The sequence below is a fragment of the Eurosta solidaginis genome, chromosome 4 (genome assembly GCF_040869045.1).
Source record: "Eurosta solidaginis isolate ZX-2024a chromosome 4, ASM4086904v1, whole genome shotgun sequence".
Lineage (NCBI taxonomy): Eukaryota > Metazoa > Arthropoda > Insecta > Diptera > Tephritidae > Eurosta > Eurosta solidaginis.
In genome coordinates, this window is record NC_090322.1 from 180,803,871 (window position 1) to 180,829,208 (window position 25,338).

The window sequence follows — 25,338 nt, forward strand, 5'->3', positions numbered from 1 at the left end:
GAGAAGTAGATAACGCATTCCACTTGAATGCAACGGAGTTTCGAAAGCTGTACCGACTAAGCCCAGACTTGGCTCATGATATTATTTCTCAACTTGATGGTCAATTAAGGGGTGCAAAAATAACTACGATATCAGAACTAGGTAAATCATGGAATTTCATATAATTTTCGATTGAAACCTATTATAAAAATTTCAGGTTCTAACTGCTTTACGCTTCTTCGCTACTGGTTGTTATCAACGGTCCGTTGGAGAACAATTGGGCATATCGCCATTTCACTCCACTTTTTATCGCATTCGGCCTTTCCATGCCGCTTTAGAGACCTGGAACCCGCTAATCCCGAAGTTAAAAAGTCCACCATCCGACTTAGCGGCGCTGCTGGGGTACGGCTTCTCCTTTGATTGCTATTAATTGATGACGCCGTTCTATTTTAATGTGAGAAATTGGTTATGTCGGGAAATATGAAATTAATACCGCATTTACTTACCTTTTGTTAAAATATGTAAAAACTTGCACAAATTAAAGCAGCTAGTATACGGAATTTATTTATTTTTAGCATTCCTTTTGCGCTTTTCGCATTTTTAGGTTTCGTTAAGCTGTGCTGCCACCTTTCTGCTATTAAAACGAATTTTAAATGTCATCTATTTAGAGTCGTTAAAACTAAGTTAGTGAATAGTACAATCGATAAAGCAAGCGACGAAATCGTTAATTAAAATATCGACAAATCGCATCGTTATAAGTTAGTGAATTCCACTACTGGTACTGAATTCCCCTTGCATTTTAACTATCAAAATGTTCGAAAATAAAGTTCCGTAGCCAGTTTCTTTAAATGTATTACAAAAACGTATCGACTATAGTGAGTGAAACCAGTATTCCTTATTGCTTAGAACAGCTTATGCTAGTTTTGTAATGCAAAGCACTGTAAGTATAAATAAAACAAGTAAGGACGGGACTGTCTTCGGCTGTGCCGAAGACTTCATACCTTTCATGAATGAGGCTGAACAATAATCTTATCCCGTTCGTAATCTCCGAATAATCGGATGTATAAGATAAGAAATATATAGTGAGCAGATCTACATACCTAAACGATTTTTAAGATAAATATAAAATAAAAAATAGGTAGGTCTTTGTGTGAGGATGCAAAGTTTCAGGTTTTTAGTGGTCTGCGTGTAAAAACTATGACTACGAATCACGTATTTCAACAATATATGACGTAAACGTAACTATTTGATGAAATTTGATGAGTTTTGAAGCTTCTAGCCGTAAAAAAGGGGCAAATATGAAAGTTTATATGAAGCATATAATATATATACCACCGATGTCTATGATTTTTTCAGACAAAAATATATGCTATATACGTAAGCATTTGGTGAAATTTGAGGCTTCTAGCCGTAAAGAGGGCCAAAAATTACAGTTATATGGGGTATGTAATATATATACCACCGATCTCTATGATTTTTTCAGACAACAATATATGCTATATACGTAAGCATTTGGTGAAATTTGAAGCTTCTAGCTGTTAAAATGGGGAAGATATTGCGCAAAGTTTCTTATCTGAACAATCGGTTGTATGAGATATATACTATATATACCACCGGTCTCTATGATTTTTTCAGACAATAATATATGCTATACACGTAAGCATTTCATGAATTTTGAAGCTTCTAGCCGTAAAAAAGGGACAAAAATTACAGTTTATATGAGATATATACTATATATACCACCGATCTCTATGCTTTTCGCTTCTAGCTGTTAAAACGGGGCAGAAATTGCGCAAAGTTTCTTATCTGAACAATCGGTTGTATGAGATATATACTATATATAAAACCGATATCTATGATTTTTTCGGACAACAATATATGCTATACACGTAAGCATTTGGTGAAATTTGAAGCTTCTAGCTGTTAAAATGGGGCCGAAATCGGAAAAAAAAATATATATATACTACATATATATACTATATATACCATAATATATATATTACATATCACCGATCGCTATGATTTTTTGACACAACAATATATACTATATACGTAAGCAATCGGTGAAATTTGAAGCTTACAGGTGTTAAAATGGGGTAGAAATTGCGAAAAGTATCTTATCTGAACAAACGGTTGTATGAGATATATACTATATATACAACCGATCCCTATGATTTTTTCAGACAACAATATATGCTATATACGTAAGCACTCGGTGAAATTTGAGGCTCCTAGCTGTTAAAATGGGGCAGTAATTACGAAAAGTTTCTTATCTGAACAATCGGTTGTGGGGGATATATACTATATATACGACCGATCTCATCCATTTTTTCAGACAACTATATGTGTAATATACGAAAGTATATGCTGAAGTTTGAAGCTTCAATCTGATAAATGGAGGAAGATATGACAAAAATCTTCTTTTTCTGAAAAATCGGTTGTATGGAGGATATATGCTATAGTGGCCCGATCCGGACGGTTCCGACAAATGTCTAATCGGACACCTAAATACACCCGCTCACCAAATTTTATCAAGATATCTTAAAAATTGAGGGACTAGTTTGCATACAAAAAGACAGACGGACAGACGGACGGACGGATATGGCTAAACAACAATAAATATAATGGTGGGTCTATCTATTTTCCTTGGACTTACAATTTTGAGATTCGTTCAAAAGTTAATATACCATTTCATTTTCATGAAAGGTATAAAAATAAATGTAAGGTGCGCTAACCTCCGAAGAGATTTTAGCCCGAGCTTCTCTTCCAATTTGTATCCTGCTCCTTTCTAATTTTAGCTACAAATTGGCCGGACGGGACCTACTTGTTTTATGCCGACTTCGAACGGGATCTGCAAGGCAGATGAGTTTTCACTGAGAGCTTTTCATGGCAGAAATACACCCGGAGTTCTTGCCAAACACTGCCGAGGGGCGACCCCGATTAGAAAAAATTTCTTCTAATTGAAAAAACTTGTTTCTAAAATTTTGATGTTGCTTTTCCCGGGGCTTGAACCCAGGATCTTCGGTGTGGTAGGCGGAGCACGCTACCATCACACCACGGCGGCCGCACCTTAAGTATATAAGACATTTAAGGTTAATGCACTTTTCATAATTTAGAAAAAAATCCCGAACGTATTTTCAACTTAGTTATCCCGTCACTTGAGCCTGGAAACATCGGTTAGTTAGGGCAGCACAGTAACTCTACACCACAGTGGTCGCCATATACATATATCTGACCCGGTGGCTTATGACTCAAAAAAGAGATTGCGAGAAACAGCTGTTTTTATTTTCCAGAAACAGTTGTTAACAGCTGTTTTTTTGAGTCATAAGCCACCTTTTCATAGACCGGGTCACATATGTACATATATGAGACACCCAAAAATTACTTGGTTAACCATAACAATCGTTTCCTCATCTAATCGCTTTAAATTGCTACTAATGGTTGGTATACTATTATGCAAATAAATATGGTGATAAAATATTTAATTTGATAAGATATCTATCTTAAGTAACTTTAAAACAATATCTTCTCTTAGCAATTATACTTAATGCTTTAGTTAATGCCAAACGCGTAACTCGTTCACAAGAACTAAGGAACTCAGCATAGCGCTGCACCATCTTATAAATAGAAATATTACACATATAAGATTTAAAATGTCCGAATTATCTTCAAATTTGTGTTTGGAGTGGAAAAATCTAAATTATTATGTGCCTTTAACTCAACAAAGTAATTATAATTTTTGGCAAGAATGTCGAAAAGTAAAGGAGTTGCATCTACTGAAAAACGGTATGTAAAAGTAACTTGGAGAGGTTTTTAATATATCATCGAGCCTACGAGTACCGTCCATCTTAAGGCTTCTAAATTCTAGAGGAGAGTAGAAAAGCTATGATAATATTTTCTTTAGGGAATTTTTGTGAAAAGAAATTGAAGTAAGCAGAGCCGTAGTTTTTAAGTAAGGTCGAACTGGCCGCTCTGTGAGGATCTGACTAGTATCAATGAGTCGATAGTGTAACTAGAAATTTGTTTAACTACCAAACTGAAAACCCCTATCAAAAACCAGGACCTATTTCATAAAATGACTCCGTCCTTTTAGCAAATATTAGAAGCTTTCCAGGACATATGCTACTTGCTGCTTTTAAATTTTGATAGTTGTGTCACTCCGAATAACTGGACACTTGGCCTTTTGAGTGATAAATTTTGATAACAATGATTATTATTCGATGACAAATCTATCCCACAAATCACACACAGAAGATTGCGCATTCACGAGTTCAAAATTGCTTCGTTCTGCGCATCTACGTCACACTTGACTGCTTGAGCGAATGAAAGAAAGAGAGAAAAAAAGGACGTGTGGGACTCGGGGACTGCCGCGGTAAAGCTATTGCATATTATCAACTTATGCAATTATAATATTTATGCAACATTTTGTTTTCTTTGATATTAATTCAAGTTTTGTCTTTGATATTAATTCAAGTTACACTTTTTAAGCGTGGTGACCAATAAAAAAACAAATTTTTTACTTTCATTGAATAAATGAGAAGTTAATATTGACTTTAACTTTAACTTTATTTTTAACTTTAACTTTAACTTTCACTTAACTTTAACTTTCACTTTAACTTTAACATTCACTTCAACTTTAACTTTAACTTTAACTTTAACCTTAACTTTAACTTTAACTTTAACTTTATTTTTAACCTTAACTTTAACTTTCACTTTAACTTTAACATTCACTTTAACTTTAACTTTAACTTTCACTTTAACTTAACTTTAGCTTTAACTTTATTTTTAACTTTAACTTTCACTTTAACTTTAACATTCACTTTAACTTTAAATTTATTTTTAACTTTAATTTTCACTTTAACTTTAACATTCACTTTAACTGTTACTTTAACTTTAATTTTAACTTTAACTTTCACTTTAGCTTTAACTTTATTTTTAACTTTAACTTTCACTTTAACTTTAACATTCACTTTAACTTTAACTTTAGCTTTGACTTTAACTTTCACTTTAACTTTATTTTTAACTTTAACTTTCACTTTAGCTTTAACTTTATTTTTAACTTTAACTTTAACTTCCACTTTAACTTTAACTTTAACTTTGACTTTAACTATAACCTTAACTTTAACTTTAACTTTAACTTTATTTTTAACTTTAACTTTTACTTTAACTTTAACATTTACTTTAACTTTAACTTTAACTTTATGATAGAGATCCAATATTATGTATTTGGCCGGTTGCTAACACCGAACCTTTTCGAACCTTTTTTGACAAATATCCGTTACGGTTTAGTCACCAAGGCCGCGATAAAATCTATGCAATAGCTTAAAAACAAGAGCTAAAGGAAAATGACGTAAAAATTGCCCATAAAAACAGCTGATCTTTTGTTTACATGCGCAATGCGCAATCTTGTGTGTGTGATTTGTGAATCTATCCATTCGCTGAGAGCAAAATGGTTACATTCCGATAGCAAACGCGACAACTTTTTGTTAACCTAGCCATAGGGTAGGTAATGTTGAACTGGCTGGTCCGTGAAGACCTCATATAGACTGAATGAGTTCATAGTGTTACCAGAAGTTTGCACCAAGTTGAAAACCCCTATCACAAACCAGAACCTACCTATGTTTACTCAGTTCTCTTGTCAATTACTATAAGATTTCTAGCACCTATGCTACTTACTGTTTTTAGATCTGCTAGCTATGCCACTACTAATAGCTGGTCTTAGCTTTGCGTGCGCAGGGCACGAGCACAAACAATGCTCGATCTTTTCCTCCTTTAACCCACACAACCTACAACTGCTGTCACTGACAAAGCCTATTTTTTAAGCATGTGACGTTAGACACTGCCCAGTCAGAATGCCCGTCATGAGTCTACAATCCTCTCTTTTCTATGATGAGAGTAATTTTGTTAATCTAAGGTTGTAAGACCTACACACGATGTTCAACAATTTGCAGCCCCGTGCTTGGTTCCACGCGTTTCCTGCTTGGTCCATTATATGCAGCTCTCGCCTTCTCTTCCAGGGATTATTTGCACCCATCTTCATTTTTTCCTATATTCCCACTCTCCCTTTCTTTCATCTTTTCCTAAACGTCTAGTCTACAAATTATTTCATGATAAACATATTTTCCTACTTTAGTTCATGGTCGTATAAATACCGGTGATCTGGTGGCAATTTTGGGTTGCAGCGGCGCTGGCAAGACCACACTGCTTGCTGCGATATCGCAACGACTGCGCGGTAAAGTAACCGGGGACGTCACTTTGAATGGCGTGGCAATGAATCGAAGTGATATGACGCGTATCTCAAGCTTTTTACCACAATACGACATCAACGTGAAGATATTTACAGCTTATGAACATTTATATTTTATGGTGAATAACCGCTTTGGTATTATCGTAGTTTAGTTCTATTTTGTATTCTTATAGTCCCACTTTAAAATGCACCGTAAAACTACCGACGCAGAAAAACGCCAACGGGTAGCAGACTTATTGTTTGCTTGTGGCTTAAAAGATGTTACTCATACTCGCATACAATCATTATCAGGAGGCGAACGTAAACGTCTGAGTTTGGCCGAAGAGGTACGTGTACGAATCTGAAAGCGAATTTATATTAATAGGAGGTGAAGGTCCCTCCTATAAGCGTAGGTACGCTATAAAATTAGGGCAAGTTTCAGCATAAATCATGTAGGCCTGTGATTTGTAAGAAAAATTAAGAAGTAGCACACCATAAAGTGAAAATGAAGCTCGACTAAATCTCCGCGGAGGTGTATCGCGCTAAATTATTATTAATATTATCTTTTAGTTCAGTGTTTTGTCTTACGTGAAAGCAGGAAATGCTTCATGCAATAACCGGGTTGCTAAACCTCTGTGCTGCACTCTGTGGCAATTATTCGACCAATTCTGACATATGGGGCACACGTATGGTGGAAGGCGGTAGAGGTGAAATAAATAATTAACATGCTAGGGAAAGTTCAACGATCTGCCTGCGGAGCGATCACGGGGGCAATTAGGACGTGCCCCTCGGAAGCTTTAAATGTGATATGCAATGTCCCACTGGTAGATCTCTTTATAAAGGAAACGGCATCCCAAGGCCCCAAGTTTCGGGAGTTGGGCCTTTGGAGGGAGCGTACATACGGGCACGGCCGCATCCTGCTCAATATTAACAACTCCCGCATCACATCAAGAACGGACTACATATGTCCAAGAGCAGTCTTCGACACAAACTACTTCCCCACAAGGAAAGATTGGAAGATGGCGGGATCACTTAGACATTCGACATTTCGGTTTCCACGGACGGATCTAAAATGGCTTGCGGTGTGGGAGCGGGAGTATTTGCGACTGTCTCGCCCACGTCCTTATTTATGCGGCTTCCCGACTCGGCAAGCGTGTTTCAAAGCTGAGATTTTCCCTATCCAAGAGGCGTGTAAAGCGTTATTGGATATCAATAGTAACGATAACAGAGTAGCCATTTCTCCGATAGCCAGGCGGCTCTTGGGGCCCTCGGGTCAACGACGATAACATCAAATCTGGTTGGGCAGTGTAGGGAGAGCGCCATGATTCTACAACAATAGTTGGAAGAGCATGTGGCAATTATATAACGAAAAATGATCCACAGCTGTCCTTAAGATGAACAGAAGGGATATATCCAGAATAGTTGCGGTGCTCACGGGACATTGGACAATTGGGGTACACGCGGCACGGAAACGGTTGAGCATCTGAATGCCCAGCACACTGTCGAAGCAAATTAAAGTTTCTTGGAAACCCCTTTTTCGAAAGCCTCCCAGAACTCAAGGATGTTAGGCCGGGAGAGCTTCTCAAATTTATAAACTCCACATGATAGATATAGGGGGACGGGTTTCCCTGAGGCGCTTAAAAATGCTTCTTCAGTCTTCAGTCTTCTTACAACACCCTTTTATTTGTTATCTCACGAGTTGTGGTATCAAAACGGATGAGCGCTAATTGGTCAATTGGCACTCGCCACTCCAACCAACCAACCAACCTGTGGCAGCGTGCCTCTCCTAGTGTAGAATCCCCTTCTTCTCTGATTCGCTACCCACTAAAACCTTGCCCTCCACGGTCCGCACATTTTCCACATATGGGACCACGTTCTCAGTACTTCAGCTACGGAAGCACGCTACGCGAGTTCTTTAGCTACCTACCTAACCTCACGTTGTTGGGCTAACCAACCGTCTTCCCGTTTCGCGAGGAGAATTTTCTTCACGTATCTGATGACCATATCCCATCTTTCAGTCCTGTAGGCTATCTAATGTATGACACTGCCCGGGGATATATCACCGAGTATTACTTTCACGCTTCTTCCACAGTAAAGACAGTTCAAATCTTCAACCTTGCACATTCTGTGGACATATTCCCGTAAGTAGCCATGGCCACTTAAACACTGCGCTAAGTCGACCTCCCCATGTGGCCGCCTCAACCATGGCTACAGCACGGGAATCGCTTGACTGCAGCACTGCAGCTTCATTGCTTTTGTCAGCGTTGGATGGGTTCTGTTCGCGCCTGTACGGCAGCAACATATCTACCTATGTCTCCTCGCAGCTGATACATTGATTTCCTTTCCTCAGCGTGGAAGTATTCATTCGGCAGTAATTTTGCACGATACAAAAATATAGAATCAAAGAGGATTCAAGCAGCTTTCTTATACATAGTCTTGGTCCGCCTATGTTTGCCATTAATCGAATTGGGTACCCTATTATCTGCGTAGTCTTCTCACAGGCCTCTTAAAAATGTTCTGGTAAGCTTAGCTTGCTATCCTACCTCATTCCGAGGTATTTCGTGCAGCTGTGTGTCTCTATTTGCTGCTCCCCAAACATCATATTGATTACGGTGAGAATTCGTCTCTTCGTGAGGATCACGATCTTAGTTTTCGCCAGTCGCCTGCTGAAGTCCATTGTAGTTCATCCATCAATTTACACTGCGCATTACTTGATTCATTTTAAGCTTTTTAATTTGTTTGTGTTTTAGCGTTTTTTGACGTCTCGTGTGACCAATAATACAATCTTGCTTGCTTTGTGGCACGCTGTTTCGGTTTCTCTTATAGCATTTGCAACCTCGCCTATGGCGTCTATTGTGACGCGGCCTTTGCGGAAGCCACTCTGCCGCTGGGACAGACCTCCTTCATCTTCAATGGCTGCTTTCAGCTTTGGACTGCTACTCGAATGTTTCATGGTTAAAAACTTCAACAGCCTGTATGGCTTTTGTGGATGTTCATATCTGTTAGTTTATACACAGAAACATTTCCCGCAAATTTCCGACAGTAATACCGAAGAAGCAGCTCAAGGCCGCAGATTAATCGTTGTGATAACAAGACCTAGAAGGTTCAAAGTGGTCATATCGAATCGTTCCCGAGATGGTTGGGCTAGTACCTTAATGGTTACCGTAAAGCTACTTACTCACTTAATTGGCTCTTAACCGTTTAAACGATTGGTTGGTCACATCAAGAGAATCTAAATCGTTTTCCACCTGGTCCTTCGAGCGGAGTGGGGCCGCCCTTTTCGTCAGCTTTGATAGGCGGATTCGGATAAGAATTTTTTTTAGTTATCATAAAGTACCGCATCCATATTCGACATAGGACCATCAACATCGATAACACTCCCCAAAAACGTCGGGCAATGCCTTTATCGGTACAACAACCATAACAACAAGAGGTCAAACAAATCGCTTTCGCTCTGCGATAAACCTTTGTGGAGTGTTTATTGTGATAACAACAACATCATTTCTCAATGAGGTTTTGCCATTTTTATAGTCTGTTGAGCAGAGCTCACAGAGTATATTAACTTTGATTGGATAACGGTTGGTTGTACAGGTATAAAGGAATCGAGATAGATATAGACTTCCATATATCAATATCATCAGGATCGAAAAAAAATTTGATTGAGCCATGTCCGTCCGTCCGTCCGTCTGTCCGTTAACACGATAACTTGAGTAAATTTTGAGGTGTCTTGATGAAATTTGGTATGTAGGTTCCTGAGCACTCATCTCAGATCGCTATTTAAAATGAACAATATCGGACTATAACCACGCCCACTTTTTCGATATCGAAAATTTCGAAAAACCGAAAAAGAACTGATAATTCATTACCAAAGACGAATAAAGCGATGAAACTTGGTAGGTGAGTTGAACTTATGACGCAGAATAGAAAATTAGTAAAATTTTGGACATTGGGCGTGGCACCGCCCACTTTTAAAAAAAGGTAATTTAAAAGTTTTACAAGCTGTAATTTGGCAGTCGTTGAAGATATCATGATGAAATTTGGCGGGAACCTTACTCCTATTACTATATGTATGCTTAATAAAAATTAGCAAAATCGGAGAACGACGAGGCCCACTTTAAAAAAAAAATTTTTTTTAACAATTGTTTTTGTTTTTATCGGCCTATTGATAAATCATTCAAGGTTCGAATCGAGCTCAAGGCCAGAATTGTTAATTTTTTTCTAATGATAATTATTGTTATTTTTTTTTTTTTAATTTTTCTAAATTTGAAAAATTGTATTTTGTTTTTGGAATAGTAAGTAGAAAATTTTTCAGACAACCTGCCATAGCTGCGCAGATAGATCCATTTCGAAGGGTGCTAAGCCTTCATCATCAGTACGCTTTAGGCATGCTGCGCTAACCATTTAGCTATACAGCGGTGGTTTGTTTGACTGGCAAATTTGCTACTTCTATTCCTTTTTACCAACTATATTTATTCAGTGTTGCGCCATCTGGTGCAAATCACTGATAATGCTGGATTTTTGTTTATTGTCAATTACTTTGTTTGACATTCCCAAGTGCTCATGGTTTATTAACAATTGTTTTTGTTTTTATCGGCCTATTGATAAATCATTCAAGGTTCGAATCGAGCTCAAGGCCAGAACAATAATTTTTTTCTAATGATAATTATTGTTATTTTTTTAAATTTTTCTAAATTTGAAAAATTGTATTTTGTTTTTGGAATAGTAAGTAGAAAATTTTTCAGACAACCTGGCATAGCTGCGCAGATAGATCCATTTCGAAGGGTGCTAAGCCTTCATCATCAGTACGCTTTAGGCATGCTGCGCTAACCATTTAGCTATACAGCGGTGGTTTGTTTGACTGGCAAATTTGCTACTTCTATTCCTTTTTACGAACTATATTTTAGAAAAAAATTATTGTTCTGGCCTTGAGCTCGATTCGAACCTTGAATGATTTATCAATAGGCCGATAAAAACAAAAACAATTGTTAATAAACCATGAGCACTTGGGAATGTCAAACAAAGTAATTGACAATAAACAAAAATCCAGCATTATCAGTGATTTGCACCAGATGGCGCAACACTGAATAAATATAGTTGGTAAAAAGGAATAGAAGTAGCAAATTTGCCAGTCAAACAAACCACCGCTGTATAGCTAAATGGTTAGCGCAGCATGCCTAAAGCGTACTGATGATGAAGGCTTAGCACCCTACGAAATGGATCTATCTCCGCAGCTATGGCAGGTTGTCTGAAAAATTTTCTACTTACTATTCCAAAAACAAAATACAATTTTTCAAATTTAGAAAAATAAAAAAAAAAAATAACAATAATTATCATTAGAAAAAAATTATTGTTCTGGCCTTGAGCTCGATTCGAACCTTGAAAATTTATTTTAAGTCAAATTTTAACAAAAAATTTAATATCTTTACAGTATATAAGTAAAGTATGTCAACATTCAACTCCAGTAATGATATGGTGAAACAAAATGCAAAAATAAAAGAAAATTTCAAAATGGGCGTGGCTCCGCCCTTTTTCATTTAATTTGTCTAGGATACTTTTAATGCCATAAGTCGAACAAAAATTTACCAATCCTTGTGAAATTTGATAGGGGCTTAGATTCTGGGACGATAACTTATTTCTGTGAAAAAGGGCGAAATCGGTTGAAGCCACGCCCAGTTTTTATACACAGTCGACCGTCTGTCCTTCCGCTCGGCCGTTAACACGATAACTTGAGCAAAAATCGATATATCTTTACTAAACTCAGTTCACGTACTTATCTGAACTCACTTTGTATTGGTATAAAAAATGGCCGAAATCGGACTATGACCACGCCCACTTTTTCGATATCGAAAATTACGAAAAACGAAAAAATGCCATAATTCTATACCAAATACGAAAAAAGGGATGAAACAAGGTATTTGGATTAGTTTATTGACGCAAAATATAACTTTAGAAAAAAACTTTGTAAAATGTGTGTGACACCTACCATATTAAGTAGAATAAAATGAAAAAGTTCTGCAGGGCGAAATAAAAAACCCTCGAACTCTTGGCAGGAATACTGTTCGTGGTATTATATATATAAATAAATTAGCGGTGTCCAACAGATGATGTTCTGGGTCACCCTGGTCCACATTTTGGTCGATATCTGGAAAATGCCTTCACATATACAACTAAGGGCCACTCCCTTTTAAAACCCTAATTATTACCTTTAATTTGATACCGATATCATACAAACACATTATAGAGTCACTCCTGGTCCACCTTTATGGCGATATCTCGAAAAGGCGTCCACCTATAGAACTAAGCCCCACGCCCTTTCAAAATACTCATTAACACCTTTCATTTGATACCCATATCGTACAAACGTATTCTAGAGTCACCCCTGGTCCACCTTTATGGCGCTATCTCGAAAAGGCGTCCACCTGTAAAACTAAACCCCACGCCCTTTTGAAATACTCATTAACACCTTTCGTTTGATACCCATATCGTACAAACAAATTCTAGGGTCACCCCTGGTCCACCTTTATGGCGATATCTCGAAACGGCGTCCACCTATGGAAATAAGGATCACTCCCTTTTAAAATACTCATTAACCCCTTTCATTTGATACTCATATCGTACAAACAAATTCTATAGTCAACCCTGGTCCACCTTTATGGCGATATCCCTAAATGGCGTCCACCTATAGAACTATGGCCCACTCCCTCTTAAAATAATCTTTAATACCTTTCATTTGATACACATGTCATACAAACACATTCCAGGGTTACCCTCGGTTCATTTTCCCTTATGTTGCCACCATAGCTCTCAACTGAGTATGTAATGTTCGGTTACACCCGAATTTAACCTTCCTTACTTGTTTTCTTTTCACTTCAGCTTATAACAGATCCACCATTCTTATTTTGCGATGAACCGACAACTGGCTTGGATAGTTATAGCGCATATAGAGTTATTAAAACTCTACGTCATCTTTGTACGAATGAACCTTTAAGAAAGACAGCCCTGCATGTTGATAACTTATCCACGCCGTTAGCCGCCACTGAAGAGAAATCATATCAAAATGGTATGGAAATGGAAATGTCTTTCGTAGATGATGGTGCTAATTTCGATTTGAGTGGAAATCTTGCACGAAATGGAGAGCTTCCATTAAGCATGCTGAATAATGGTACTTTGAACACACGCCAAAAGAAAGCTATCGTATGTTCTGTACACCAACCAAGCTCTGAACTTTTTGAACTTTTCACGCACATTATATTAATGGACGAGGGTCGTATAATTTTTCAAGGCAGCACAGAAGGCGCTAGCCACTTTTTTACTAAGTACGTATGTAAAGAAGCGCTGTAGCTCTGAATATAAAGGCGTCATTACTTTTAATTTCATATGAATGGCTGTTGTTTTTGTTTTTTTGCTTTTTAGTTTAGGTTACGAGTTGCCGCGAAATTGCAACCCAGCCGACTTTTATTTGAAAACAATTTCGGATAGCCATACAGAGCGTAAGGACGGTGAATTTATAAAATCAAAATATGATGCTGAAATGTGTGCTCAGTCTACGGGCAATTGGCTATTACCATGCGATTACGATAAAGATTATTTGTATAGTATCAAGAACATGTAAGTACCAATAAGAAATATTCTTCACAATATAGCTCAGGAACGTAAGTTTACGAATTCCAAAACATAATTCCCTTAACGAAATTTATAGATCGATCCATAGCACCTCACAGGAATGATTGGTTTGAATGGCAAGTCCCTACTGACTCCAACCTATAGCGAATCGTGGTACTACTTAGTTCTTATTCTGTCTGCTTGTAGGCAATTATCCCCTTTGCTGGACTTTTGAACGCGTTCTTAACAGGTTCAGTCGTAGATGACGCTGAAATAGTTGTTGTTGTTGTAGCAGTGCCTCGCCCCATACAATAGGTGCGACCGAGCACAAATTGGCATCAATGTCCTCTAACGGGAATCCTAGGAAACTTGCTGTTTCAACAGGGGTGGTCCATAGTGAGAGGGGTGTTAGAGACGTTGGTTCCACGGAAGGGATGGTTGGTGTCATGCGGACTCATTGCAAGCAGGACATATATAAACACCGTTGATTCTGGATAGGTAAGAGTTTAACCTGTTACAGTATCCAGATCGAAGTTGAGTTAGAGTGGCTCGCGTTTCCCTGGGGAGTATGCCTTCTTCTTCTGCTAGTTCTGGATATTTTTCTTTAAGTACTGGATTCGCCGGGCAATTCCTGCCAATGAGGTCCGTCGCCTGTTTGTGGATATCACTGAGGACCTGCTTGTGCTTTTTTGTCTCATACGGCTGTGTTTTCACCGGCCGTATTTCCTCATAATACTTTTCGGAGATGACCCCTTAGGCCCCTGGGGGTGTAGTCTCATCAATCAGATGTCTGTTGGGATGCCCAGGTTTCTGGGTATTCAACAGAAACTGTTTGTTCAACATTTCATTTCTCTCCCTAATGGGGAGTAATCTCGCCTCATTTTGTAGGTGGTGTTGTGAGGACATAAGAAGACAGCCCGTAGCGGTTCTGAGGGCAGTATTTTGGCAGGCCTGTATTTTCTTCCAGTGAGTAACCTTTAGGCTTGGCGACCATATAGGGGACGCGTAGCATGCAATCGGCAGGCCAATTGCTTTGTAAGTAGTAATGAGCGTTTCTTTGTCTTTACTCCAAGTGCTGCCGGCAAGAGATTTGAGCATTTTATTACGGCTCTGGATTTTAGGAACGATTCCGTTTGCATGCTCTCAACGGAAGTGGGGATAGGACAGCACCCTCTTGCACCCGTTGTTTAATTCTTCTTGGTTTGGATGGTACGTTCCTGAATTGCGCCAATGCTTGCCGACCAGACAGATAATTTGTGGTCCACCTTTTTTTCTTTGAAACTTGGGGGAAGGGATGAACCTTCCAGATCTTGCAGTAACGTGCCATGGTTGATCGTATCAAAAGCTTTTGACAGGTCTAACGCAATGAGTACTGAAATAGTCGCATCCTTTGAATAGTTAATTGAAACACATTCAGCTTAAACTTCAGCCCTGCTGGTACCACTATGGCTACGATCCGTCCCGCTCCGTATCAGATTAGGACAAATTTGGAGTGTCAGTAAAATTGTAGTACGAAAACTCGCCTTTGCGTGGTTGTCTCCCATTTTTTTTTTGCAGGTCAGTAAGTGATTATGCGCTATTTGGTTACATTGAAAAATATTTTAAGAAGAATGAAGAATAGTTAAAAGAAATTGTAATTGTTGACCATCCCAATAGTTTTAAATATTTCGTACGCGCTCTATGTCAAATATAAATGAGTTCTGGCAGCCTCTCGAAATAAACATTGATCTACTAAGCCATTGTGCTACACAGTTTTTTCCGCCTTCTGCATCTTCCGCTCCTGAAGACTGCATCTGTGACGCTGGGTAGTGTGTTCCAATACTCAGGTATTGTGTTCCCCTGTAGCCCACTTCCTGGTGAATATCACAACTTGTCTTAATTTTTCCCCTATTCATCTTAAGAATTCATACTCGCAGTAAACTTTTTTTCAATCCACATATCCTTCCCAAGTAACATTATTCTATTTGCTTCCGAGATTGTGGGGTATTCAATCCCGGGAGCAAGCCCCCATTCCTTGTAGCTGGCTCGTTTTAGTGAGTGAACTTTGAGATTTGCTCATCTCCTTCAGATTTTCTCGTATGCCCACTTGCATCATTTGATGCCACCATCATTTTCTTACTGCGTTTCCTTCAATGCTTCCAAAATTGTGTCTATACTGTCTGGCCTTCTACTTTTACACTATGATCTTTGTACTCAAAAGCCGGCTTACTCAAAGCAGAAGTCTTTTCTGCATCAAAGCAGTTGATACGGTTTCAAATGGTGTTACAAAGTATCTATCGCCTTGGACGATAAAATGCATTGGATACAAGGAAATACGCGAGCGCTTTCTGTCGGCCATACGTAATGCATTGCCAGGTCGACAAATCCAGACGACAGGCCAACAGATGCCACCATAATGGTACACGCGCATAAAGAAGTCACCTAACACAATCACAACCAAATCGATTGGAGAAGCCATCAATCTAGCTAAATCAAAACCTTGGCAATGAGCGATTTAGTTACCTGGCTCTTGTCTTCAACCTATGTCTGTCGACTTTCGTCACCCTGAAAAATAGAAAATGGTGAGGATGTATCGCTACTAAAGCCAGGGAAACCAGCTTACGAAGGATACTCATATCGTCCGATATCTCTCCTATCACCAGTAGTCAAAACACATGAAGCCGCCCGTCTCCCTAATTTCACCGCAAACGTGGGACTTGTCAACCACCAGCAACGTTATATTATATTATATTATATAATACAGCCACCATGCTATACGCCATCAATATACAAATAAATTGCAGATTGAACCAGAAACCCCTTCATAGAACTAGCGCTACACTTCTTACGGTCAATCACAACACCTTACTGCAAGATTTGGAAGGGTTAACCCTTTCACTTAGTCTCAATCGTAACATTAGCACCAAGAGGAATTAAATAAGGGATGCCCCAGAGTGCCGTCCTATCTCCACTTGTTAAATATTTACATATCGGAACTCCCTTCCCCACTTGAAGTATTTCATTGTTTCCTACTCTGATGACCGCACGATAATCGGCGTCCAAATCGAAAGCTTAAGTTTAGAGCCGTAACAAAATCCTCAATACCTCGCATGCAGCAATTTGGGCAAAGAGAAAGAAACGCTTATAAAAACCTATAAAGCGATTGGCCAGCTGCTTGTATGCTACGCTTCTCCCATGTGGTCGCAGACCTTAAAAGATACGCACTTTAGGAAACAGCAGGGCTGTCAAACCACCGCGCTCAGAACTGCCGCCAGTCGCCGGCACATCATCTGCACACTGTAACGGAAATACTCTTCATTATGTGGAGAAACGAAATGCTGAACAAACAGTTTCTACTAAATTCTCAGAAACCTGGACATCATAATGGATATCTGATCGAAGAGTATTAAGAAATCTTCTAACAAGAGTCGGTCTAGTCCTATGCGGATATGTCAAATACCCGTAGCTCGCAGTTGAGGAGATGCGCAACAACTTCGATCTGGATACATTAATAGGTATTAACCAGAATCCGCGCAATGTTTGTCCTCCACATGAGAGCAACAGCCTTTTTCAATTGTATTGTGGAACCAACGCCTCTAACACCCATGTCTCTTTGGTCCAACCCTGTTGGAACTGCAAGTTTCTGTGGACTTCCGTTAAGGGATATTGATGACAATTTGTTAGTGATCGCACCTATTCGCTTTTGCGAAGCAGAGTATACGCTTTCAAAGGATCTTATTTTTGTACTCGCATATGTGGCTTCGTTTTTGACTTAATTTATGAAGCTCTCTGTATTCTCCAGAGACGAGTACTGAAAAAAAATATATTTTATTCGAAAACGTTTTTGAGATTGGTTTGCATAGTTTCCGTTACAAAACTTATAGAATTTAATTACTTACTTACTTAATTGGCGCTAAACCCTTTTAACGGTTATGGCCATCCAACAGGGCGCTCCAGTCGCTTCTTCGCTGGGTAACTGGCGTCAATTGGCTACACTAAGGTAGTTTTAATCGATTTCCACCTAGTCCTTCCAGTCCCCCCTACGGGCTAGAGGTCAAGAATATACCCGCGGTAGGTATTCCGATCGTAAAAGGCGATCGTAATACCACAGGTCTCTGTACCGTCAGTTAAATTGGTTTATGTTGATAATTTGTATTTTCATACTCCAAAATAACAGTGCACCCTAACCGTAACAAATTGGCGTCGCCGCTTTAGTGACGAAATATAAGGCTAACCATTCCTGGAGTGATGTTTACTCGAAACGGAGCAGAGTGGACGCTGTGTACCGCCTTCGAGACCCTATCAGGGTCTATAAAAACTGTACCGCGGAGGTGTGGGACAAGCCAGTTGTAATCTGATGCAATGTATCGTATGATACTTGTATTCAGGTTCCAACTCCTGCGTTGAGGATTCGGATGAATCGCGGGGGTTGTGGTTTCATGTCGTATTTTGAATTGCTCTGGTTTGTCCTTAATACGACGGATTCACTTTCATGAAAGTTGACAATAAAGCATACTTAATCGAGCTATGCAGTCGCTTCTTCGTTGGAGTCAGCAATAAAGTACTCTCTTCGGAGTAATGAAGTCTTATTCGATGGAAGGTTGGCATATAGTTTACTCGTGATCTTTCCACATGCGTAAACTGCCTCACTACTCATTCTCTTCTATGCACAAAAATTCTAAAGACTCTTACGGAAGGCCAAAGAAAATTTTGATCACATCCCTAAAATTGTGAAAGAGTTTAAAAATGCTGTTGAAAATTGGGTGTTTTAAAAAGAAGTATAAGTACATGCCTATCGTTTGTTGATTACAGTTGATAATTGTAAGAGTGGGTCTATGCCCACCCTTATTTTTGAAATGTTTGAAACTGCGTTAGGCTGTGCTGCACGTTGGCATTTGATCTTAAGTAAATGTGATAGTACCTGTGATTAATGAGATGTATCTTAAGTGTAAATGTGTTAGTACCTGTGATTAATGAAGATGTATCTTGACAGTAATTGTGTTATACACAACGAACATACACTTTACTTTATAGGCGACGTCGTTGTAGTTATTCACAGCGAACGGACATTTTGGATCATGATGTTGTAACGAATTTTGGGAAATTCCGCTAATTTGAAACCTGTCTGCTAACGTTCGAATCGCTAAACTGTTGAATAAATCACTTTCACTCAATATTTTTGAGTTGGATTGAGTCCTACTTATTTAATCGTCGTTGCATGGTTGTAGTTGATGGTGTTAGGTCTCATCCATTCGTTGCTTCCTCCGGTGTTCCACAAGGTAGTATCCTGGGCCCACTGTTTTTTGTCATGTTTATTAATGATATTCGCTCTTGCTTCTCTAAAGTAAGATTCTTGCTGTATGCAGATGACCTTAAGATATACTCGCCTATTCATAGCCTTCATGATGCGGTATTGTTGCAAGAAGCTTTGGACAAACTTAGTAACTGGTGTAATAATAATCTGTTATCACTTAACCCAAAAAAAGTGCTTTCAAATAACTTTTTCGAAGCGTGTCAACTTGATTGATACCGTGTATCAAATATCAAACTCGCCCATGTTGCGGGTTAGTGAAATTAAGGACTTGGGAGTAATATTTGACTCGAAGTTTTCGTTTTCAAGTCATATTAATGTGTGCATTGCTAAGTCGTGTGCCATGCTAGCTTTTGTTTGGCGTCATAGCTTGGATTTCAGTGACCCGTATACGCTAAAGCTTTTATATTCCGCGTTTGTGCGATCTAAACTTGAGTACGCTTGTTTCATCTGGTCTCCGTATTATTCCTGCCATGTTGCAAGAATTGAACGAATCCAAAAAGTATTCGTACACTTTGCATTACGCGGTCTGCGCTTCTCGGATCCTATCCCCTCGTTGCTTATTGATTAACTTAAAATCATTGCAAGACAGGAGGACAATTTTATCGCTGTCGTTCGTTTTCGATTTGTTACGTGGGGTTGTTGATTGCCCTGTGCTCCTGGAGAGGATTTTCATTAATATACCGGCTAGAGCTCTTCGTGTTTCTGAGTTTTTTCATATTGGTGTTCTTAGGGCTCTTTATGCGCGGAATGCTCCAATTACTAGAGCCTTAATTGAGTTCAATAGAATTTCTAAATTTTGTGAGATAGATTTTTCTTGTTCGAAAGATGGCTTTCTGAGTATTTTAAATACTTTTTATAAGTAAGGCAATTTATATTAACATTGTTAACTACTTTACACTTTTTATACTCAGTTGAGCAGAGCTCACAGAGTATATTAAGTTTGATTGCATAACGGTTGGTTGTACAGGTATAAAGGAATCGAGATAGATATAGACTTCCATATATCAAAATCATCAGGATCGAAAAAAAATTTGATTGAGCCATGTCCGTCCGTCCGTCCGTCCGTTAACACGATAACTTGAGTAAATTTTGGGGTATCTTGATGAAATTTAGTAGGTAGGTTCCTGAGCACTCATCTCAGATCGCTATTTAAAATGCACGATATCAGACTATAACCACGCCCACTTTTTCGATATCGAAAATTTCGAAAAAACGAAAAAGTGCAGTAATTCATTACCAAAGACAGATAAAGCCATGAAATTTGGTAGGTGAGTTGAGCTTATGACGCAGAATTGAAAATTAGTAAAATTTTGGATAATGGGCGTGGCACCGCCCACTTTTAAGAGAAGGTAATTTAAAACTTTTGCAAGCTGTAATTTGGCAGTCGTTGAAGATATCATGATGAAATTTGGCAGGAACGTTACTCCTATTACTATATGTACGCTTAATAAAAATTAGCAAAAACGGAGAAGGACCACGCCCACTTTTAAAAAAAAATTTTTTTTAAAGTAAAATTTTAACAAAAAATTTTATATCTTTACAGTATATAAGTAAATTATGTCAGCATTCAACCCCAGTAATGATATGGTGCAACAAAATACAAAAATAAAAGAAAATTTCAAAATGGGCGTGGCTCCGCCCTTTTTCATTTAATTTGTCTAGGATACTTTTAATGCCATAAGTCGAACAAAAATTTACCAATCCTTTTGAAATTTTGTAGGGGCATAGATTTTATGACGTTAACTGTTTTCTGTGAAAATGGGCGAAATCGGTTGAAGCCACGCCCAGTTTTTATACACGGTCGTCCGTCTGTCCTTCCGCATAGCCGTCAACACGATAACTACAGCAAAAATCGACATATCTTTACTGAACTCAGTTCACGTACTTATCTGAACGCACTTTATATTGGTATAAAAAATGATCGAAATCCGACTATAACCACGCCCACTTTTTCGATATCGAAAATTACGAAAAATGAAAAAAATTCCATAATTCTATACCAAATAAGAAAAAAGGGATGAAACATGGTAATTGGATTGGTTTATTGACGCGAAATATAACTTTGGAAAAAACTTTGTAAAATGGTTGTGACACCTACCATATTAAGTAGAAGAAAATGGAAAAGTTCTGCAGGGCGAAATAAAAAACCCTTTAAATCTTTGCAGGTATTACATATATAAATAAATTAGCGGTATCCAACAGATGATGTTCTGGGTCACCCTGGTCCACATTTTGGTCGATATCTGGAAAACGCCTTCACATATACAACTACCACCACTCCCTTTTAAAACTCTCATTAATACCTTTAATTTGATACCAATATCGTACAAACACATTCTAGAGTCACCCCTGGTCCACCTTTATGGCGATATCTCGAAAAAGCGACCACCTATAGAACTAAGCCCCACGCCCTTTTAAAATACTCATTAACACCTTTCACTTGATACCCATATCGTACAAACATATTCTAGAGTCACCCCTGGTCCACCTTTATGGCAATATCTCGAAAAAGCGACCACCTATACAACTACCACCACTCCCTTATAAACCCTCATTAATACCTTTAATTTGATACCCATATCGTACAAACACATTCTATAGTCACCCCAGGTCCACCTTTATGGCGATATTTCGAAACGGCGTCCGCCTATAGAACTAAGGCCCACTCCATTTTAAAATACTCATTAACATCTTTCGTTTGATACCCATATTGTACAAACGCATTCTGGAGTCACCCCTGGTCCACCTTTATGGCGATATCTCGAAAAAGCGACCACCTATACAACTACCACCACTCCCTTTTAAAATCCTCATTAATACCTTTAATTTGATACCCATATCGTACAAACACATTCTATAGTCACCCCAGGTCCACCTTTATGGCGATATTTCGAAACGGCGTCCGCCTATAGAACTAAGGCCCACTCCCTTTTAAAATACTCATTAACATCTTTCGTTTGATACCCATATCGTACAAACACATTCTAGAGTCACCCCTGGTCCACCTTTATGGCGATATTTCGAAACGGCGTCCACCTATAGAACTAAGGCCCACTCCCTTTTAAAATACTCATTAACACCTTTCGTTTGATACCCATGTTGTACAAACGCATTCTAGAGTCACCCCTGGTCCACCTCAATGGCGATATCTCGAAAAAGCGATCACCTATACAACTACCACCACTCCCTTTTAAAACCCTCATTAATACCTTTAATTTGATACCCATATCGTACAAACAAATTCTAGGGTCACTCCTAGTCCACCTTTATGGCAATATCTCGAAACGGCGTCCACCTATGGAAATCAGGATCACTCCCTTTTAAAATACTCATTAGCAGATTTCGTTTGATACCCATATTGTACAAACGTATTCTAGAGTCACCCCTGGTCCACCTTTATGGCGATATTTCGAAAAGGCGACCACCTATACAACTACCACCACTCCCTTTTAAAACCTTCATTAATACCTTAAATTTTTTTATTTTTTTTTTTATTTATTTATCGTACAAACAAATTCTAGAGTCAACCCTGATCCACCTTTATGGCGATATCCCTAAATGGCGTCCACCTATAGAACTATGGCCCCCTCCCTCATAAAATACTCTTTAATGCCTTTCATTTGATACACATGTCATACAAACACATTCCAGGGTTTCCCTCGGTTCATCTTCCTACATGGTTATTTTCCCTTATGTTGTCACCATAGCTCTCAACTGAGTATGTAATGTTCGGTTACACCCGAACTTAGCCTTCCTTACTTGTTTAATTAGCCTATAAGATTCTTTTTTAATTGGCTTAAATAAATAAATATTCTAATTTGCAAAATGGTCTTTATTAGACTACTTTGGGAGTAGTACAATTATACTTCACTTCGCAACTGATAGCGTGTTTAAATCAAACTGATTAGTCATTCCTCAGCTTGCGCTGCTTTTGTACTCTCTGTTGCCTCGTCAGCATATTTCTCCAAAGGTCTAGACGTTCCACCTTCTAGAATCTCTTCCTTTTTACTAGCGATGTACATGTATATTTGTAATCTATGCGTTTCTCATAGTCATGTACGTGTGTATGTGTGAGTTGCTACTTCGGCTGATGACTACATGTGTGTGTGTGTGAGATATCTCTTCGTCACCTTCTATGTATGTGTATAAATGATGATTTATATCTTCATGTACACCAGTGTGGCTCGCTTTACTGGTTTTGTTGTTGCGTAATTATTTACTAACAGCCTAGTGATGTCAACATTCGCCACAATGTGTTGGAATTTTCTTTTATTTTTTAGCAAGAAGATTCGTTGGACTCATCAAGTCTATCTCCTATTGACTCGACTCATGATAGAAGATTTTTGTAATTTGAAAGATGGCATTATTAACTTAGCAATTTTTATGGTAAGTACTTTTACATATTAGTCGAATACTTTTTGTTTATTATTAATCTTATTATTGAAGACGATAAAAAATTAACGAATACTTCTTCTTCTTTTATATATTTAGATCTCTACCCTCACTTTGGCCATAATGTTCTCGGGCATTAAAAATCTCACACAAACTGCCGTACAAGATATCAATGGCTCAATATTTATGCTACCAAATGAAATAGTTTTTCCATTCAGTTATGGCGTTGCGCACACTTTACCCGGCGCAATGCCAATCATGCGACGTGAAGTCGGTGAAGGAACTTATAGTCTATCGGCGTATTATGTTGCGATTGTATTATCCTTCATACCAGTAGCTTTTTTCAAAACATTCCTATTCCTTTCGCTGATTTATGGCACAATTTATTATACGCGTGGATTTATGCTTTTCTTAAGTATGGGTTTTGTGTTGAGTTTATCAGCGATTGCTGGCACAGGTTATGGCTTATTTATATCGACCCTCTTTGAGACTGTCACAACAGCTTCGGAGTGTGCGGGTCCATTTGATTTGTTTTTCCAAATGCTTGGCGGTGCTTTTTATAATGTGGACTCAATACCTCTATTAAAGTATTTATCCTTGTTCTTTTATGTGAATGAGGCATTGTTTTATACTTTTTGGATAGATGTGGATGAGATCGGTATGAAGAGTTAGTATAAGAATTATATTTAGCTGCATGCATAATTCATATTTTCTTCTTTCGCTATGCAGATTGTCCTGCTAATCTGGAAAACGCGTGTGTGCAAAATGGTTTGGAGGTCTTACAACGTAATTCTTATAGAACCGCAGACTATACTTATTGGATAGATTGTGTGGGCCTATTGGGCCTTACAGTTGGTTTTAATATCATAGCTTACAGTTTGATAAGAAAGTACGTGAGAAGAAGTGGTTACTATTAATAATTGAATAAACGAGTTTAAGGACAGCAGACATTTTTGCATTTGGATTTATTTTTACAAGCCTGAAACTATAAATTTATCCCGTAAATGATCTGGAGATAGTCCCGAAATTACTTCCCAATGTTCACGAAATAGTTTCGGATTTGTTTCGGAATAATTCCGTGGCCCGTAATTATTTAAAAAACAAGTAAGGAAGTCTAAGTTCGGGTGTAACCGAACATTACATACTCAGCTGACAGCTTTGGAAACAAAATAGGGGAAAATCACCATGTAGAAAAATGAACCCGGGTAACCCTGGAATGTGTTTGTATGACATGGGTATCAAATGGAAGGTATTAAAGATTATTTTAAAAGGGAGTGGGCCATAGTTCTATAGGTGGACGCCATTTCGGGATATCGCCATAAAGGTGGACCAGGGGTGATTCTTGAATGTCTTTGTATGATATGGGTATCAAATGAAAGGTGTTAATGTGTATTTTAAAAGGGAGTGGGCCTTAACTCTGTAGGTGGACGCCTTTTCGAGATATCGCTATATAGATGGACCTATAATGTGTTTGTACGATACCCATCAAATTAAAGGTATTAATGAGGGTTTTAAAAGGGAGTGGCCCTTAGTTCTATATGTGAAGGCGTTTTCGATATATCGATTAAAATGTGGACCAGGGTGACCCAGAACATCATCTGTCGGGTACGCTAATTTATTTATATATTGTCACGGATATTACCACCCCTAAGTTATCCCATCACTAAGGCGATGCTAAGGCCATGCCAAGCAGTATTTACGTTAATAATCAAATCAAGTATACACATATATAAGGCAGCCCAGAGAGATGTCACACACAGATGCATTTACTTATACGGCTATGTGCGCGCGAGAGACTGTAAACTACAAACATTCACATCAATAATTCAATCTTTATGTGTTTACA

General features: G+C 38.4%; 1 protein-coding gene across 2 annotated transcripts; it reads left to right on the plus strand.

Moving 5' to 3' along the window:
* The first annotated feature begins 3,547 nt into the window (after window positions 1-3,547).
* LOC137248370 (protein brown-like) lies at window positions 3,548-24,440 on the plus strand. 2 transcript variants are annotated; one of them, XM_067779251.1, is made up of 8 exons: window positions 3,548-3,765; window positions 6,113-6,345; window positions 6,400-6,552; window positions 13,079-13,521; window positions 13,619-13,813; window positions 23,381-23,486; window positions 23,592-24,159; window positions 24,222-24,440. In XM_067779251.1, exons 1-8 carry the CDS (start codon window positions 3,633-3,635, stop codon window positions 24,407-24,409), a joined length of 2,019 nt encoding a protein of 672 aa, XP_067635352.1. In that variant the 5' UTR covers window positions 3,548-3,632; the 3' UTR covers window positions 24,410-24,440. The 2 variants fall into 2 exon arrangements, with proteins under 2 accessions (XP_067635352.1, XP_067635353.1); XM_067779252.1 differs by having other exon boundaries at window positions 23,592-24,150.
* Window positions 24,441-25,338: the final 898 nt, after the last annotated feature.